Source organism: Dendropsophus ebraccatus, chromosome 9 (assembly GCF_027789765.1).
Source record: "Dendropsophus ebraccatus isolate aDenEbr1 chromosome 9, aDenEbr1.pat, whole genome shotgun sequence".
In the NCBI taxonomy this organism is placed as follows: domain Eukaryota; kingdom Metazoa; phylum Chordata; class Amphibia; order Anura; family Hylidae; genus Dendropsophus; species Dendropsophus ebraccatus.
The window spans coordinates 111,457,681-111,477,480 of NC_091462.1; the positions used below are offsets into that span (position 1 = coordinate 111,457,681).

At 44.2% G+C, this 19,800-nt stretch overlaps 1 protein-coding gene across 1 annotated transcript in view; it reads right to left on the minus strand.

Annotated features, from left to right (window-relative positions):
* The window catches only part of LOC138801506 (uncharacterized), a 53,571-nt gene that overhangs the window by 6,563 nt on the left and 27,208 nt on the right, over positions 1 to 19,800 (minus strand). Inside the window, exons 7-9 of the mRNA XM_069984414.1 lie at positions 17,187 to 17,534; positions 10,800 to 11,108; positions 2,688 to 3,041 (exon numbers count right to left, since the gene is read on the minus strand). Of these exons, the coding sequence (XP_069840515.1) occupies positions 2,688 to 3,041; positions 10,800 to 11,108; positions 17,187 to 17,534 (1,011 nt within the window). The remainder of the gene's footprint in view (positions 1 to 2,687; positions 3,042 to 10,799; positions 11,109 to 17,186; positions 17,535 to 19,800) is intronic.

The window sequence follows — 19,800 nt, forward strand, 5'->3', positions numbered from 1 at the left end:
CACCTAGCAGCCACAACACTGCCAAAGCTACCCCGGGCAATGGCATCCCAGACTGCTTCGCCACAGATGCATCAGGGGCCTGGCTGTCAGCATGCCCGAAGTAAAAAGGCCGTGGCCTAGAATAAGGACCCTTAAAAGGTGTTAACCGGTTAGGTAAAATATATGTTGAATCATTCCCCCTCTTGGAGACTAACATTCCATACATGTTTTTACATTTTCTGTCTCCTTCCCTCAGTTCTGAGCTGCCACTTTCAGCTGAAGACATAGAAAACTGTATCTGAGCTGTTCAGTCCATCTCTGCTTTCAATCCCCCCCCCCCCCTTTAAATTGCTGATGTAAGCAACATCACTGGTCGGCTGTTTTTTTAACTATTTCTGCACAGCAGGAAGAGATAATCACAGTAAGGTCACCGGACCTCAATAAGACAGACAGAACAACTCAGATACAGTTTTCTGTGTCTTTAGCAGGACGCAGCAGCTGAGAACTGAGGGGAGGAGACAGATAAGGTGATAACATGTATGGAAGGAAGTGTTAGTCTCCAAGATGGGGGATGATTCAACATATACTTTACCTAACAGGATAGATGTATCTGTGGTCATTAAGATGTTAATGTCAATGGATCAACATATAAAACGGATGTCATATTCATTATTATCTCTCTCAAACTAAATCTTTCTAAAACTGAACTTCTAGTATTCCATTCGTCTAACCAACCTAAACCCGATATTTTACTCTCAGCCGATGGTACTAGCATCACTCCTATGCATCAAGCTCGATGTCTGGGGGTTATGCTAGACTCCAATCTATCCTTCACTCCCTATATCCAAGCTCTTGCACGCACCTGTCACCTACATCTCAAAAACATCTCCAGAATCTGTCCATTTCTCACCACTGACACCGCTCAGACTCTGACTGTTGCCCTGATCCATTCCCGTCTTGACTACTGTAACTCCCTACTAATCGGTCTTTCTCTAAGCTCTCCCCTCTCCAGTCTATCCTGAACGCAGCTTCCAGGCTCATCTTCCTCTCCAGCCGTTACACTGATGTCTCCCCCCTGTGTCAGTCACTGCACTGGTTACCCATTAAATCCAGAATACAGTTTAAACTCCTCACCCTCACCCATAAAGCCCCCCACAACTCAGCCCCTCCATACATCTCCCTCATCTCCACCTATCATCCTTCCCGTGCTCTGCGTTCTGCTAATGACCTCACACTAACCTCTTCCATAATCAGAACCTCACACTCCCGCCTCCAAGACTTCTCTCGTGCTGCACCAGTTCTCTGGAACGCCCTACCCAAAGACCTCAGAATCATCTCTTCAGGCACGCTTATAACATTCCCTAATCTCGTCTCCCTCACTACTATCCCTTCTCCATCTACCCTATAACCTCCTCGGTGTCATGTACAGTAGTGCCTTGGATTAGGAGCATAATTCGTTCCGGGACGGCGCTTCTAATCCAAATCCACTCTTACACCAAAGCAAATTTTCCCATAAGAAATCAGAGAAATGCAGACAATTGGTTCCACACCCCAAATATAATGATTTAATATTCTGAATAACATGTAAAACTAATGAAACAAACATTCAGAAACAGCAGAATCTGTGATATTATAAGTTACTGTACAGTAATGGAGAGGATGGGAAACACAAGGGCGGACAGAGACTGCAGGAGCATGGAGGAATGAGCAGGGCAGATGTGGGCACATACATGCAGTGCTCTCTGTCCAGGGAGAGAGGGGTTACAGCTATGGAGAGATTACCTCCACAGTCCTGTCCTCTGATGCAAGCCCCAGCCTGAAGTGGATCTGCTATGATTTGGAAGGTGAGGGAGACTTCCTGGGTCAGAGTACAGTGCTGTAGACCCTGCTATGCAGACCATGCCCCTCCCCCACTCCCCCTCCCACCCAGTACAGGGAGCTCTTACACCAAAGCAATGCTCTTTCACCAAGTCACAATTTTGAAATACTGTGAGCTCTTAAACCAAAACGCTCTTAAACCAAGGTACCACTGTACTTTGAAATTTCTACCTGAACTTAGACAATGGCAGGTGACTGACTTGCCCAATCACCTATAACCACTTTGCAATTCTATGTACTATGGCTGGACCATCGGCAAATAAAGCCTCTCGTGCCACCCCCAGTCCTCCTAGTCTGGAAGCTCTTGAGAGCAGGTCTCTAACTCCTTTGTATATTTATTTATTTTCATTCATTTATTGTATAATGTCATAAAAATGTAACCTTTCTATTGTGTAAAAAAAAACAACACAAAAGCACTGCGGAATCTGTTGGCGCTATACAAATAAATATTATTATTATTATTATTATTATTATTATTATTATTATTATTATTATTATGGCCACTTTCGTCCAGAGACAGCACCACTCTTGTCTCCAGGTCAGGTGTGGTTTACAATTGAGCTTCATTCACTTAAACAGAACAGAGTTGCAAAACCTGCACCCAAACTGGAGACAAGAGCGATGCTGTCTCTGGAAAGAAGTGTCCAAACAGAAAGCTACTGTCCTCCAGTACACAGATGCTTTCACAGAGATAATAAAGATGATTTTGAGCATCTATATCAGCTTATAGATCAGTGTTATCTAATAACACCATATAATAGACTTTATCCTTTCCTTAGTTTAAAAAAAAAAAGAAATTACGAATCCACTTTTAAGATCTTGGTCCTCACCTATGTGTAGGGATGCGGTGCTCCTCTCTATGGGACGCTCCAGGCTGGGATGCTCCACTCTACAGATGATTTCTGATCCTTGGTCTGAACTTATTATTGGGGTAAAAGTCAATGAAGCCTCACAGCAGTAAGTGTTATTCTTCTGTTTCTTCTCCTTATGGGAAATCTTGTAGGTTCTGTCCTTCTTTGATGACTCTATGGGCAGAGCAGTCAGGTTTCCAACCTTCTTAGTGAACCAGGTTATAGATAGAAGATCAGGGAAATATCCGGATATATCACAGGTCAGGGTGGCTTCTCTACCATCTTCCAGCTTCTTACCACAGATAGGTTTAACATGTGGCCGCCAGGGCAGATCTGTAACAAATGTGGCCTAAAATGAATTATCTACAAAGGACTCTGTATAAACGTCATAGACTTTTTGTGCATTACAGAACAGCAGGGGTTTCATTTACAGTAGGTGACTGGTAGAGTCGGGTATACTAGAAGTCTTGGAATACTACGTCTCAGTCTGAGATCTATCTGTAATGAACCCCTGCAGGCAGATTTAGAAATATTCTCCTATGTCTAGCATGTATATTCCCCAGTGTGCTCCTGTGTCTAGCATGTATATTCCCTAGTGTGCTCCTGTGTCTAGCATGTATATTCCCCAGTGTGCTCCTGTGTATATCATGTATATTCCCCAGTGTACTCCTGTGTCTAGCATGTATATTCCCCAGTGTGCTCCTGTGTCTAGCATGTATATTCCCTAGTGTGCTCCTGTGTCTAGCATGTATATTCCCCAGTGTGCTCCTGTGTCTAGCATGTATATTCCCCAGTGTGCTCCTGTGTCTAGCATGTATATTCCCCAGTGTGCTCCTGTGTCTAGCATGTATATTCCCCAGTGTGCTCCTGTGTATATCATGTATATTCCCCAGTGTACTCCTGTGTCTAGCATGTATATTCCCCAGTGTGCTACTGTGTATAGCATGTATATTCCCCAGTGTGCTACTGTGTCTAGCATGTATATTCCCCAGTGTGCTCCTGTGTATAGCATGTATATTCCCCAGTGTGCTCCTGTGTATAGCATGTATATTCCCCAGTGTGCTACTGTGTCTAGCATGTATATTCCCCAGTGTGCTCCTGTGTATAACATGTATATTCCCCAGTGTACTCCTGTGTATAGCATGTATATTCCCCAGTGTGCTCCTGTGTATAGCATGTATATTCCCCAGTGTGCTCCTGTGTATAGCATGTATATTCCCCAGTGTACTCCTGTATATAGCATGTATATTCCCCAGTGTGCTCCTGTGTATAACATGTATAATCCCCAGTGCGCTCCTCTGTCTAGCATGTATATTCCCCAGTGTACTCCTGTGTATAACATGTATAATCCCCAGTGTGCTCCTGTGTATAACATGTATATTCCCCAGTGTACTCCTGTGTATAGCATGTATATTCCCCAGTGTGCTCCTGTGTATAACATGTATATTCCCTAGTATGCTCCTGTGTATAACATGTATAATCCCCAGTGTGCTCCTGTGTATAGCATGTATATTCCCCAGTGTGCTCCTGTGTATAGCATGTATATTCCCCAGTGTGCTCCTGTGTATAGCATGTATATTCCCCAGTGTGCTCCTCTGTCTAGCATGTATATTCCCCAGTGTACTCCTCTGTCTAGCATGTATATTCCCCAGTGTGCTCCTGTGTATAACATGTATATTCCCCAGTGTACTCCTGTGTATAGCATGTATATTCCCCAGTGTACTCCTCTGTCTAGCATGTATATTCCCCAGTGTGCTCCTGTGTATAACATGTATATTCCCCAGTGTGCTCCTGTGTATAACATGTATATTCCCCAGTGTGCTCCTGTGTATAACATGTATATTCCCCAGTATGCTCCTGTGTATAACATGTATAATCCCCAGTGTGCTCCTGTGTATAGCATGTATATTCCCCAGTGTGCTCCTGTGTATAGCATGTATATACCCCAGTGTGCTCCTGTGTATAGCATGTATATTCCCCAGTGTGCTCCTGTGTATAGCATGTATATTCCCCAGTGTGCTCCTGTGTATAGCATGTATATTCCCCAGTGTACTCCTGTGTCTAGCATGTATATTCCCCAGTGTGCTCCTGTGTATAGCATGTATATACCCCAGTGTGCTCCTGTGTATAGCATGTATATTCCCCCAGTGTGCTCCTGTGTATAGCATGTATATTCCCCAGTGTATTCCTCTGTCTAGCATGTATATTCCCCAGTGTGCTCCTGTGTATAGCATGTATATTCCCCAGTATGCTCCTGTGTCTAGCATGTATATTCCCCAGTGTACTGCTGTGTCTAGCATGTATATTCCCCAGTGTGCTCCTGTGTATAACATGTATATTCCCCAGTGTGCTCCTGTGTATAACATGTATATTCCCCAGTATGCTCCTGTGTATAACATGTATAATCCCCAGTGTGCTCCTGTGTATAGCATGTATATTCCCCAGTGTGCTCCTGTGTATAGCATGTATATTCCCCAGTGTGCTCCTGTGTATAGCATGTATATTCCCCAGTGTGCTCCTGTGTCTAGCATGTATATACCCCAGTGTACTCCTGTGTCCAGCATGTATATTCCCCAGTATACTCCTGTGTATAGCATGTATATTCCCCAGTATGCTCCTGTACATAGCATGTATATTCCCCAGTATGCTCCTATGTATAGCATGTATATTCCCCAGTGTACTCCTGTATATAGCATGTATATTCCCCAGTGTGCTCCTGTGTATAACATGTATAATCCCCAGTGCGCTCCTCTGTCTAGCATGTATATTCCCCAGTGTGCTCCTCTGTCTAGCATGTATATTCCCCAGTGTACTCCTCTGTCTAGCATGTATATTCCCCAGTGTGCTCCTGTGTATAACATGTATATTCCCCAGTGTGCTCCTGTGTATAACATGTATATTCCCCAGTATGCTCCTGTGTATAACATGTATAATCCCCAGTGTGCTCCTGTGTATAGCATGTATATTCCCCAGTGTGCTCCTGTGTATAGCATGTATATACCCCAGTGTGCTCCTGTGTATAGCATGTATATTCCCCAGTGTGCTCCTGTGTATAGCATGTATATTCCCCAGTGTATTCCTCTGTCTAGCATGTATATTCCCCAGTGTGCTCCTGTGTATAGCATGTATATTCCCCAGTATGCTCCTGTGTCTAGCATGTATATTCCCCAGTGTACTGCTGTGTCTAGCATGTATATTCCCCAGTGTGCTCCTGTGTATAACATGTATATTCCCCAGTGTGCTCCTGTGTATAACATGTATATTCCCCAGTGTGCTCCTGTGTATAACATGTATATTCCCCAGTATGCTCCTGTGTATAACATGTATAATCCCCAGTGTGCTCCTGTGTATAGCATGTATATTCCCCAGTGTGCTCCTGTGTATAACATGTATATTCCCCAGTGTGCTCCTGTGTATAACATGTATATTCCCCAGTGTGCTCCTGTGTATAACATGTATATTCCCCAGTATGCTCCTGTGTATAACATGTATATTCCCCAGTGTGCTCCTGTGTATAGCATGTATATTCCCCAGTGTGCTCCTGTGTATAGCATGTATATTCCCCAGTGTGCTCCTGTGTATAGCATGTATATTCCCCAGTGTACTCCTGTGTATAACATGTATAATCCCCAGTGTGCTCCTGTGTATAGCATGTATATTCCCCAGTGTGCTCCTGTGTCTAGCATGTATATTCCCCAGTGTGATCCTGTGTTTAGCATGTATATTCCCCAGTGTGATCCTGTGTTTAGCATGTATATTCCCCGGTGTGCTTCTGTGTCTAGAATGTATATTCCCCAGTATGCTCCTGTGTCTAGCATGTATATTCCCCAGTATACTCCTGTGTCTAGCATGTATATTCCCTAGTGTGCTCCTGTGTCTAGCATGTATATTTCCCAGTGTGCTCCTGTGTCTAGCATGTATATTCCCCAGTGTGCTCCTGTGTATAGCCTGTATAGGACATGTCAGTGCACACAATGGAGTGTGCAGCTCGGGCCACACGCTCCATTGTGTGCAGCAGGGAATGATCAGTGTGCACCCGCATCTGAATTAAGCGGCAGTGGAGATCATCTGGCCGGTACTGCAGTATCGGCCAGGATGATCTTCTCTGACACTGGCCGTTCCGTGACCCGGCCGGGTCACGCAATGGCCGGTGTCTTACGCCATGTGAACATGACCATACCCTGCAGATTTTCTGCACTCAAACCTGCTGTGGAAAATGTTCAGTGTATCCGCCCCTTTGCAAACAGACTCTTGGTGTGGAGGTTTATGTGGTAGTTAGCAGCAGACCACTCAGGGCCGGCTCCAGGTTTTTGTGGGCCCTTGGGCGACAGAGCCTCGGCGGGCCCCTTTGAGGAGCAAATCATGGAGAGACAGGCGAGGAAAGATTTGCAGCAGAAGAAACATGCGGCTGCTGCGTATCTTTCTCCTCCTGTATCTCCTGATCTCTGCAGTAGTCAGGACTCTGGAGGAGTCAGACCCAATGACAGGATTATATATATATATATATATATATATATATATACACACAGAGCAGGAGCTTTATACAGAACTAGCAGTGCCAGCATGTTATATATATATATATTAGGGATGGTCCGAACCTGCCGAACTCTCGGCATCAATTCCCGCTGTCTTCCACCTCCGTGGAGAGGGTGGATACAGCGGGAGGACCGCCTGGAAAACTGGGATACAGTCATAGCCATAGGCTGTATCCCAGTTTTCCAGTCGGTCCTCCCGCTGTATCCACCCTCTCCACAGAGCCGGACATTTATTTATTTATATACAGAGCAGTAGCTGTATACAGAACTAGCAGCACCAGCATGCAAGATATATATATAGATATATATATATATATATATATATATATATATATCATGCTGGTGCTGCTAGTTCTGTATACAGCTACTGCTCTTTGTATATATATATATATATATATATATATATATATCATGCTGCATGGTATATATATATATATATATATATATATATATATTAGTGATGCACGATGCACCGAAATATCGATACTACTATCGATATTTCGGGCAGAAAAACCGTTCGGTACCAGGATTTCCTGGTATCGATAACTAATAACGCAGCTTAACATAAGGTATAGCGCAGAGAACATGGCTGGCGACTATCTGAGCACCGGCCACGTTCTCTGTGTGCCGCCCCCGCCCCCTGGTGTCCCCTCCTCCGCCTGCGCGCTCTCCGCTCCGGGCGGCGCCAAATTTAAATAGCCGGCACATAGCGATCGCTAGTGTCGGCTATTTTACAGGGTAAATGCCGCTGTCACACCTGACGGCGGCATGTAACCCCTCCTGAGCCGCTCCATATGCAGCAGGAGTCTTCTGCATATGGAGCGGCCCCCACTGCTAATGACTGCGGCCCGCGACCTCGCGGGCGGCAGTCATTTAACTATTCCCCCACACACACTCAGGACCCGCTGCTGCAGCCGGGTCCCCCGTACACGCCAGTTCCCGCTGTTGCGGTCCCTCGCAGTGTCACACCCTCCAGTGTCCACAATACTGCGCCCCCCCCCCCTTTCCTTTGGGCCGTCCGGTACAGTGGCACAGCAACTCCCAGCATACCTTCTTGTGGAGAGTTGTTTAACACAAGGAGGTATGCTGGGAGTTGTTGTGTCAGGAGGCTGCTAATGCACTACAACTTCCAGAAACACACCTTCTTGTGCACTACAACTCCCAGCATACCTCCTTGGGCACAAAGAGGTATGCTGGGGGTTGTTGTGCACAAGGAGGTATGCTGCTGGGAGTTGTAGTGCATTAGCAGCCTCCTGACACAACAACTCCCAGCATACCTCTGTCCACTACAACTCCCAGCATACCTTCTTGTGGGGAGTTGCAGTGCACAAGCAGGTATGCTGGGAGTTGTTGTGCACAAGGAGGTATGCTGCTGGGAGTTGTGTCAGGAGGCTGCTAATGCACTACAACTCCCAGAAGCATACCTGCTTGTGCACTACAACCCCCAGCATATCTCTTTGTGCACAATGAGGTATGCTGGGGGTTGTAGTGCACAAGAAGTTGTGCTGCTGGAAGTTGTGTCAGGAGGTTGCTGCTGTACAACTGCCACTCCCAGCATACCTTCTTGTGCATTACAACCCTCAACATACCTCCTTATGCACTACAACTCCCAGCATACCTTCTTGTGCACTACAACTCCCAGCACACCTTCTTGTGCACTACAACTCCCAGCATACCTTCTTGTGCACTACAACTCCCAGCACAATTTCTTGTGGGGAGTTGTACACAAGGAGGTATGCTGGAGATTTGTAGTGCACAAGGAGGTATGCTGAGGGTTGTAGTGCACAAGGAGGTATGCTAAGGGTTGTAGTGCACAAGGAGGTATGCTGAAAGTTGCAGTTGTGCAGCAGCAGCCTCCCGACACAACATCCCAGCATACCTCTTTGTGTACTACAACTCCCAGCATACCTCCTTGTGTACTACAACTCCCAGCATACCTTCTTATGCACCACAACTCCCAGCATACCCGCTTGTGCACTACAAATCGCCACAAGAAGGTATGCTGGGAGTTGTAGTGCATAAGAAGGTATACTGGGAGTTGTTGTGCACAGGAAGGTATGCTGCGTGGTAGAGGGGAATTAAAAAGTGTTAAAAAAAAGTTTAAATTTAAAAAAAATCATTATAAAGGTTCTAATAATCCCTGTTCCCTTTTTTAAAAAAAAAATATATATTTGTATTTTTACATATTTTTTTCAAACTTTATTTAGTATCGAATTAGTATCGAGTATCGAAATAAGAAAGCTGGTATTGGTATTGAACTCAAAATTCTGGTATCGTGACATCGCTAATATATATATATATATATATATATATATATATATACACACACACACACACACACACAGAGCAGGAGCTGTATACAGAACCAGCAGCACCACTCCTGTATACAGCTCCTGCCCTGTGGATAGATAGATAGATAGATAGATAGATAGATAGATAGATAGATAGATAGATAGATAGATAGATAGATAGATAGATAGGAGGTCCTGCTGTAATATACATATATATATATCTCCTGCTGTAATAGATATACTGTATATATATATATATATTACAGCAGGACCTCTATACACAAAACAAAACAACTAGAAATACCAGCACATACAGTAGACTATTAGTTTACAGAGCCTACCGTCTGCCCTCTATCAGGTCAGGTGTCCGATCACATGACCCATGACATCATCACAGGTCCTTCTTACTCAAAGTTCCTTTTCTACCTACTCGGCTGTAGGGAAGACTTATGTAGGGAGACGTGAGCCCGGAGTCCCCAGTATGTATCGGCAGGCCCCTGTCGCATGTGGCCTTTAGGGGCCCAGTCCCCTCTGTTACTACACTTTTTTTTTTTTTTACTAACAGAAAAAAAATGTAGTAACAGACGGGAGTGGGCCCCTAGAGGAGCTGTGGGCCCCGGCACTTGCCCTAGTCAGCCGGGTGCTGACGCCGGCCCTGAGACCGCTGATCGCTTCTATCGGCCACCAAGGAAATGTAAAGATTGGGCAGCCCCTCTTACAGCTTCCTGTGGCCCCTGGCATCCCCCCTTCCCCACTCGCTGTCGGTGCGTGTAATAGCACTGACAACAAACAGGGAATGAGAAGCAAGCAAGCGCTGACCTGACAGGTCGGCACTCACTTGCTCCTAAATATCTGGACTTGTAATACAGCCCTTAGTTACAGACTCAGCATACAGTCTGACTGATTATAGGTGGTGACCAGCTCCACTATAGAGTATGAAGGTTTTTTTCATGTAATCGGTCAGACTGTGTACAGTACTGAGATGTGAAGTGCGCTACCATCTGCTTCACCCAGCCCTTACTAACTACTGCTGCTGGGTCTCAGCACTGACACCCCAACTGATATAAACTTTTCACATGTTTGTGTGATCTGTCAAAAGTTAATATAAATTAAATTATACCTGAAAAAAATTACTGAAAAATGTCAAATCACTTTGTTTTTTTAATTATTGTATTTTTGGTAAGGTGGGGGCCCAGACAAGTTGGCAGTATTGATGGTGGCCCTATAGATAGATATGAGTGAGAGAGATAGATGATGAGTGTTACCTCTGATACTTAGTTCTCTTGTCTCTGGTGTCTCCATACTCTCATGTTTCCACTCTACAATAATCTTCATCTGTGGATCTCTGAATGGATTAACAAGAATACTGACAACACTGGTGACATTATATGTGATATTATTGTCCTGTGTGGTGAATGATTGCTGAGGTGATAGCACATATTCACCATTTGTATCTTCCCATTTCCAGGAGATTGTTATATCTATAGGGTAAAACTTCTGTAGGGTCAGAGAGAACTGGACACGAGATGAATCTGCCATAGTGATCTCTATGGGCTCCAACATGTGGGGTTTAGCTGGAAGAGAAGAGAGAGAAGCTCAGACCAGTGTCTGTACTGGAGGAAGGGTTTTGCTTTGTAATAACACTACGTCTGCCGTCCTATGACTAACAATAATATTCCAGTAATAGACGACTGCCTGCCACCTCCATGAATGATATAGCTCTATCATGATTTTCGCTCACATAGAAATTATTATGTGGTAATGTAATTACTTCTGTGTGAGCTGTCACTTTAACAATTGTTCTTTTATTTTCCTTAGTGGTTATCACCATTATTTTCTGTTACCAGCCCTTTAATCTTAAGTCTATTCTAGAAGGTCCCCATACACCTTATACGCTTGTTGGCCATACTCTTGATTGTTTGTCCGCCAGTTACTTAAGGGCTATGGCCCCTTATATCACAATTACAGAGCATGCATTGCCTTCATTCTACAGTTAGTTGAGCTGAAATTCTCATTATTGACCTCATTTTGAGTTCAGCTCCTGAAGGTTACTCTTCAGTATACAGATCCCGGCTGAACTGCACCCACTGTAAAGCTTATATAAACTATGGGGGAGATTTATCAAACATGGTGTAAAGTGAAACTGGCTCAGTCGCCCCCGGCAACCAATCAGATTCCACCTCTCATTCCTCACAGACTCTTTGGAAAAAGAGAGGTGGAATCTGATTGGTTTCTAGGGGCGACTGAGCCAGTTTCACTTTACACCATGTTTGATAAATCTCCTCTGTAACTCTATTAGTTCAGCATTTTTGTAAATTTTACAGTGGACAGGGAGGACTTACACATTGAAGATCTCTGTATAAGGTGACATTCCCGTGCACTGTGTGTGCCGCAAATTCTATGTTGTGTTAAATCATTTAGTTACAATAATTTAAAAAGCACAAAATCCACAGCGTCAGATCAGCAGCAATCCCAGTATGTGTGAATGTAGTTTCTAAGACTACCACATGATGGCACTGTGTACTGTATCTCCAAGTGCATATGCTGAATGGGTCTATAAAGCCAACAGATGGCAAAAGAGAGTACTTTCATATTACTACAGTAATTTTAGACATGAAAGCTGAGCTGTGATTGGTGCAATGGAGTAAAAGTAAGGCAGCTCACTGAACCTCCGCTGGGAAGCCTGGATGGTGCACAGGACAGCTGGATGGCACACAGCAAATGCAAAGACGAAGAAAGAAGATTGTCCGGCTCCAGATATCCAGTCCCATAAAAGCAAACTTTTATTTGAAGATGTAACAGAGTATAAAGGTTTGCTTTTATGGGACTGGATATCTGGAGCCAGACAATCTTCTTTCTTCGTTTTTGATTGGTTGCAATGGGCAGCAAAGAATTTTACTATAAACTCCTCTAATGTCCATGTATTAACTTAAAGGGGTAGTGCGGCGCTAAAAAATTATTCACAGAATAACACACATTACAAAGATATACAACTTTGTAATGTATGTTATGTCTGTGAATCGACCCCTTGCCGTGTCCCCCCACCCCCGCACGTGTACCCGGAAGTGTGGTGCGCTATACATTACCTGATCCCTGTCGAGGGCCATCCGCCATTTTGTGCAAAACGTCATCTTCAGACGGCCGAATCCCTGCCGCCGTCCCCCCTCCGCCGCGTCATCAGCCGCTCAGCCGCGATTGGCTGAGCATAACTGTGCTCAGCCAATCGCGGCTGAGCACAGTTGTGACGCGGCGGAGGGGGGACGGCGGCAGGGATTCGGCCGTCCGTCCGAAGATGACATTTGGCACAAAATGGCGGACGGCCCTCGACACGGATCAGGTAATGTATAATGCACCACACTTCCGGGTACACGGGTGGGGGTGGTGGGACACGGGGAAGGGGGCGATTCACAGACATAACATACATTACAAAGTTGTATAACTTTGTAATGTGTGTTATTCTGTGAATAATTTTTTAGCGCCGCACTACCCCTTTAATGCAAAATCGGCATGGAAGACAATTCCAGCAACCACATGCATATTAGGCCCAATGATAATCTATAAGCAAATCTGCAGCATATAGAATTGTAAGGCTGGGTTCACACTATGTATATTTGACGCTGTATTTGGTCCTCATGTCAGGTCCTCATAGCAACCAAAACCAGGAGTGGATTGAAAACACAGAAAGGATCTGTTCACACAATGTTGTAATTGAGTGGATGGCCGCCATATAACAGTAAATAACTGCCATTATTTCAATATAACAGCCGTTGTTTTAAAATAACAGCAAATATTTGCCATTAAATGATGGCCATCCACTCAATTACAACATTATGTGAACAGAGCCTTTCTGTGTTTTCAATCCACTCCTGGTTTTGGTTGCTATACAGCCTCACAAATACAGCCTCAAATATACATAGTGTGAACCCAGCCTAAATCTGCAACCGAAATCAACAGGTCTGCCTGGCATGGCTGCCACTGACAGGTTTTTGTTCTTTTTTCAAGTAGAAAAATCTTTAATACATACACACAATAACTCCTGAATGGCTGTTTAACTCCTTAGAGTGACACTGTCACCTCCTTTTTGTATTCTGACATCTCTACACAGGTGTAAAGGGTAAATTTAGCAGTTTTCATACATTATTTTGTATCATACGTCATGGTGTTTGTTCAAGTAAAAAGTGTCCTTTTATCAACTGCAGATTATGTTAAGTGGGCGGGGCCTCGCGGCATTAGCGCCACTTAGCCCCGCCCACAACGCTACAGTTGGCCCGGCCCCCTCGTCGGTCATTGGAATAGGCTGGCCGGAAGGTCTAGACCCCACCCCCTTTACGTCGGCCAACCAATGGGCGTCAAGGGGGTGGGGCCAACTGTGCCGGTTTGGGGTGCGGGGCTAAGTGGCGCTTCTGTTTGCTGCAGCTATGGTGAGCGCAATACCTTATCCAGACTTGTGCTGCTTGGGGGCGACCTTCTCCGCCGGCGGTGCTGGCCGGGTTCTGGTGTGGTGTTTTTGGGTCTGGTCCTGTGGCATGGGGGTCGCAGGGCCGTCCCATGGCCCCCGTTCCCTGTCTGTGCACGCCTGCGGGGTTGGTGGCCACTGACTGGCACGGTGTGGACTTAGTGTAGGGACCCATGTGTATCAGATACCGGCACGAGGTACATGGGGCAGTATGGCTTGATCAATTCATACACAAAATTCTGATGTGTTTTTTATTTAGCCAAGCGGCACTAGTATCAGCCATGGGTGTGATGTGCAGCACTCTGTTTCTTCCCTGAGCCACATAAGTGGCGCTAATGTCGCGATGCCACGCCCACTTAATACAATCTGCAGTTGATAAAAGGACACTTTTTACTTGAACAAACACCATGATGTATGATATTAAATAAGGTATGAAAAATGCTAAATTTACCCTTTACACCTGTGTACAGATGTCAGAATGCACAAAGGGGGTGACAGTGTCACTTTAAGGACACAGACAATTTTCATTTTTGCACTTTTGAATTTTCCACTTTATGTTTAAAATGCCATAGCGCTTGCATTTTTGCATCTACAGACCCACATGAGCCTTTATTTTTTTGTAACACCAATTGTACTTTGCAATGGCAGATTTAAAGTGTCACTGTCGTTAAAATTTTTTTGCAGAAATCAATAGTCCCGGCGATTTTAAGAAACTTTGTAATTGGGTTTATTAGCCAAATCTGCCATTATCTGCATGTAAAAAGCCTTTTCCCAGGCCCCCCCCCCCCTCTCCTTTCTGTCATCCACTACTCAGAATCAGAAAATCTCGACTGTTTTTTCATCAGTCGGATCTGTCTGGTCTATGAAGAGGGGAGGGGGGAGGAGCGAGATTAGCACAGCAGAGAACAGAGAACAAAGGATTAGCCCTGATTAGAGGTCAGATAGATCAGTGCTGATGTCAAAGGAGAGAGCCCAGGATGTGAGTGTAAATTAACTCTTTGTTGTCCCGTTTTTGCTGCCTTTACTTTCTCTCTCCATAGGAAAACCATAAAGACAGGGGGGAGAGCTTCAAACTGCTTTTTCATGATAAAAATTAATTTTTTGGCTAATAAACCCAATTATAAAGTTTCTTAAAATCGCCTGGACTATTGATTTCTGCAATAAAAATTTTAACGACAGTGACACTTTAAAGTGTCCCTGTCATTATAACATTCAAAATCAACAGTAGATGTGATATAAAGGAAGTTTGCAATTTTTTCCCCTGGATACAGTAAGTATAGCGTTTATATAGCAGCCTTCAGGAGACTGGACCTAGATACAGTAAGTATAGCTGCTATATAGCTGCCTTCAGGTGACTGGACCTGGATACAGTAAGTATAGCTGTTATATAGCTGCCTTCAGGAGACTGGACCTGGATACAATAAGTATAGCTGTTATATAGCTGCCTTCAGGAGACTGGACCTGGATACAGTAAGTATAGCTGTTATATAGCAGCCTTCAGGAAACTGAACCTGGATACAGTAAGTATAGCTGTTATATAGCAGCCTTCAGGAGACTGGACCTGGATACAGTAAGTATAGCTGTTATATAGCTGCCTTCAGGAGACTGGACCTGGATACAGTAAGTATAGCTGTTATATAGCTGCCTTCTGGAGACTGGACCTAGATACAGTAAGTATAGCTGTTATATAGCTGCCTTCGGGAGACTGGACCTGGATTCCTGGTAAGTTCAGCGTTGTTTTACAGCATGATAACAGTGGTGTAGCTACCATAGAGGCAGGGAAGGCGATTGCTATGGGGCCCATGGAGGGAGGGGGCCCAGGGAAGATAAGAGCCTCCTGTATCCTTTTGCTTAACCCCTTATGTACTGCAGTGTGTAAGTGACCCAGTGTTCTCTTACATGCTGCAAAACAAAAAAAAGGGTTAATACAGAAGACAATTAGCTCTCTGCCTTACTACTCTGATAACCTCTGACCTCTGTGCTCCTGCAGAGGTCAGGGGTTATCAGTGCAGGAGTAGTGAAGGAAAGAGCTACGGGTATGTTCATATGACGTTTTTGTCAACACGTCCGGCTGCACTTCGGGAATCAGTGAGAAAAGGATGCTGCCGTGCAGCCCGACGTGCAGCCCGCCGTGTGGCCGACGGCCATATTGACTTAAATGAGCAGGACAGAGTCATTATGTGAAAACGTTCTGCTCATTTACCGGACGTACACGGCTTTTGTGCAGGACTCAAAAGCGTACTCGACTACTTGTTTTATATCACATCTACTGTTGATTTAGATTTTGAAAGTTATATCGAGTGACACTTTAATCTTTGCATAAAATCTGCAGCAAAATGTAAAAAATCATTTGCTGTGTCAAATTGAAAAAAAAAAGGAATTTGTTTTCATTTCAGGGATTTTTGTGTTTACGCTGTTCATCCTATAGTAAAACTGACATATTTTCTATGTTCCTCACGTCAGTGCGATTACAATGATATGCAACTTATATAACTTTTATTTTATGTGATGACTTTTAAAAAATTAAAAACCTTTTTTAAAAACTAAATGTTCAAAATTTCTCTATTCCCATCCTTATAGGGCTTTTATCCTTTAGTCTATGGGGCTGTGTGGGGTGTCATTTTTTGCATCATGATCTGTACTTTCTATCAGTATCTTTGCTTGTGCATATGCGACTTTTTGATCACTGTTTATTATCATTTTTCTGGATTTGATGCAACCAAAAATGAGCAATTTTGCACTTTTTTTTGCAATTTTTTTGCGCTTACGCCATTTAACATTGTGAGATGAGGAACAGTTTGAATAATTTAATAGTTTGGGTGGCAATACCAAATATGGTTTTTTTTTTTTGTATTTATAAAATGGGAAAAGGGGGTTGATTTGAACTTTTATTAGGGGAGTGGATTTTTTTTACTAGGAAAAAAACATTTTTATTTACTTTTTGACACTAACTACAAGTCCTACTGGGGGACTTCTATATACACAGCGTGGATCAATTAGATCAGCGATACATTGCTCTGGGATGCTGCAGCCCAGAGCAATGTATTGCCGAGCTGGGATCAGTGTCATTGCAACACTGAGGCCTGGCTCGGGCATAAGAACGGATCTGGGAGGGGGAGCGGTGTTCGGACCATCCAGCTAATAAAGGCGCTTCCCGACATCTGATTCATCAATTTATAGATGGGAACCCACTCACCATAGACTTGTAGCCTCCCCGTCCTTCTCTCTATAGGTTTCTCCAGGGAGGGATGGTCCACCAGACATATATATTCTGCCCCCTGATGTGTCCCCAGTGTGGGGGTGATGGTCAGACTGGCCGTACAGCTGTAGGTGTTATCGGCCGCTCTCCTGGATGTTATACTCTGGTTAACAACAGTGTCCTTGTCTTTATATAACTCTATGCTCTGGTCAGGAGTTCTCATCCATCTCACAGTGACCGCATCCGGGAAATACTCAGAGATATTACACCGCAGGGCGACCGGGGAGTCATGAAGCAGAATCCGGGGAACCTGAATCTCTTCTACAACTGGATTCCATGTGTATTCTACAGAAAGACAGAACAGAAAAATAATATTTTAAGTTATGAAAAATAAATTTTCCCACTACATACTGTACTAACAATGGCTGTTGTTTGTGCTCATTTGTATGTAGTGTGAACATAGCCTTAATGTCCAAGAAACCAAAATCCTACCTCATGCATGGTTCGTTTTTTATGGCTGCTTTTTTATTCAGTTTTAGGGGGGATTCCTCCATGCACACGTGTGTGCTGCAAAAAGTTGCAAAAGAGGTTTGTGAAGAAACTGAGACTTTTTCCAGTCAGCACTTATTACAATAAGGGGGTAGAGAGGGGACAAGGTGGTGGTTCCCGCTGGGCACTGAGCTGGTGTGACATCCATTTGGGCTGTATTTATCAAAGTTTGCAGCGGCATTCAGCTGGTGCAGTTTTCAGTATACGCTGCAGAATTCCAATGTGTCCATGTGCTGGAGAGCAACTGTTTACCCTCTTAGGGATACAGCCAATTTTCGGTTTTGCACTTTTGGCTTTTCCTCTTTGTGTTTAAAAGGCCCTAGCACTTGCATTTTTAGAAAATATGTTTCTTTATTATTAGTGTTTATTTTCAAAATGGGGAATGGGATTTAAACTTTTAAAACGGGATGTTTTTTTTTTCAACCCCTTAGTGACCGCCGATACGGCTTTTGCCAGTGACCCCCTCCACTTCAGTTTATCTGTAACCACCCCAGATTGTTCATAACCCCCCCAGATTGTCCGTAACCACCCCATGTTGCCCGTAACCACTGCAGGTTGCCCGTAACCACCGCAGATTGACTATAACCACCCCAGATTGTCTGTAAGCACCGCACATTGCCTGTAACCATATCAGGCTGCCGTAACCACAGCGGGTTTCCCGTGACCACCCCAGATTGTCCGTAACCACCCCAGTTTGTCCGTAACCACCCCAGGTTGTCCGTGACCACCCCGAGATTACCTGTAATCTAATTTTTTTATTTTATTTTCCTAAATGTGCTATTCTAATCGGCAACAATGGCCGTACTTTATGCGCAGTGGAACATTGCCTACATTTCTATGGGATCCCGGCCAGAGCGTATACACATCGTATACGCTCTGGCCGGCATCCCGTACGGTGCCGCAAATAACTGACATATCAGTTTTCTTTGGCCACAGAAAGACCTGTCAGTTCACACAATGTAGTGAGCGGCTCTGGCCGCTTGCTTCATTCTGTGCTGTGGGAGGTTCTGATGCGGGCGCGCGCTGATGCGCCCGCATCAGAACCCTGCGGCCGGAAAGATCACCTGGCCGATACTTAAGTACCGGCCGGGATGATTCGGGCAGAGACCAGCCGTTCCGTGACCGAGCCGGGGTCACGGAACAGCCGGTCTCATACGACGTGAGAACATAGCCTTATGGTGAATACTTTCCTCCAGCCCTTGTAGGGTCAAAATGCTCATTATACCCCTAGATTAATTCTTTCAGGTGTGTAGTTTCCAAAATGGGGTCACTTATGGGGGTTTCCAGTATACAAGCCTCCAAAATCCATTTTAAAAAAAAGAACTGGTCCCTAAAAATGATCAGTTTTGGAAACTTTCACAAAAATTTGATAATTTGCTGATAAATTTCAAAGCCCCGTAACACCCTAAAAAAGTAACATATGTTTACCAAATTATGCCAGAATAAAGAGGACATATTGGTAATGTGACTTAGTAACTAATTTATGTGCTATGACTTCCTTTTTTTTAGAAGCAGAGAATTTCAAAGTCCATAAAATGCTAATTTTTCTGATTTTATGATATTTTTCACAAAAAACACTCAAAATAGTGACCAAATTTTGCCACTAATATAAAGTGCCATATGTTACAAAGAAACAGTCTCAGAATCGCTAGCATACGTTAAAGCATCACTGAGCTATAAGCGCATAAAGTGAGACAGGTCAGATTTTGAAAAATGAGCCTGGTCTTTAAGGACCATACTAGCTGCAGCACTAAGGGTTAAATTAAAAAAATATATGTTTTCTTTACGCTAACCTGTAGTCCCCCTAGGGGACTCCTATGAGCAATGCACTGGTTGCGCATAGAGATCAATACAGCACATAAGTAATGCATTGATTTATTCTATATATGCTGCTAGCACCTGGGAGCGGCTTGGTGCAGATATGGCTCATGATGTGAGCCCTCTCTGTAACCTCCTAACGGCATACATCATCCGTCATTAACAGATTAAGACCAGAGTATAAGATACCGCTCTTGAAAATGCCCCCAACATCTATTACTGTTGCTTTTTGGAAAATAGTATA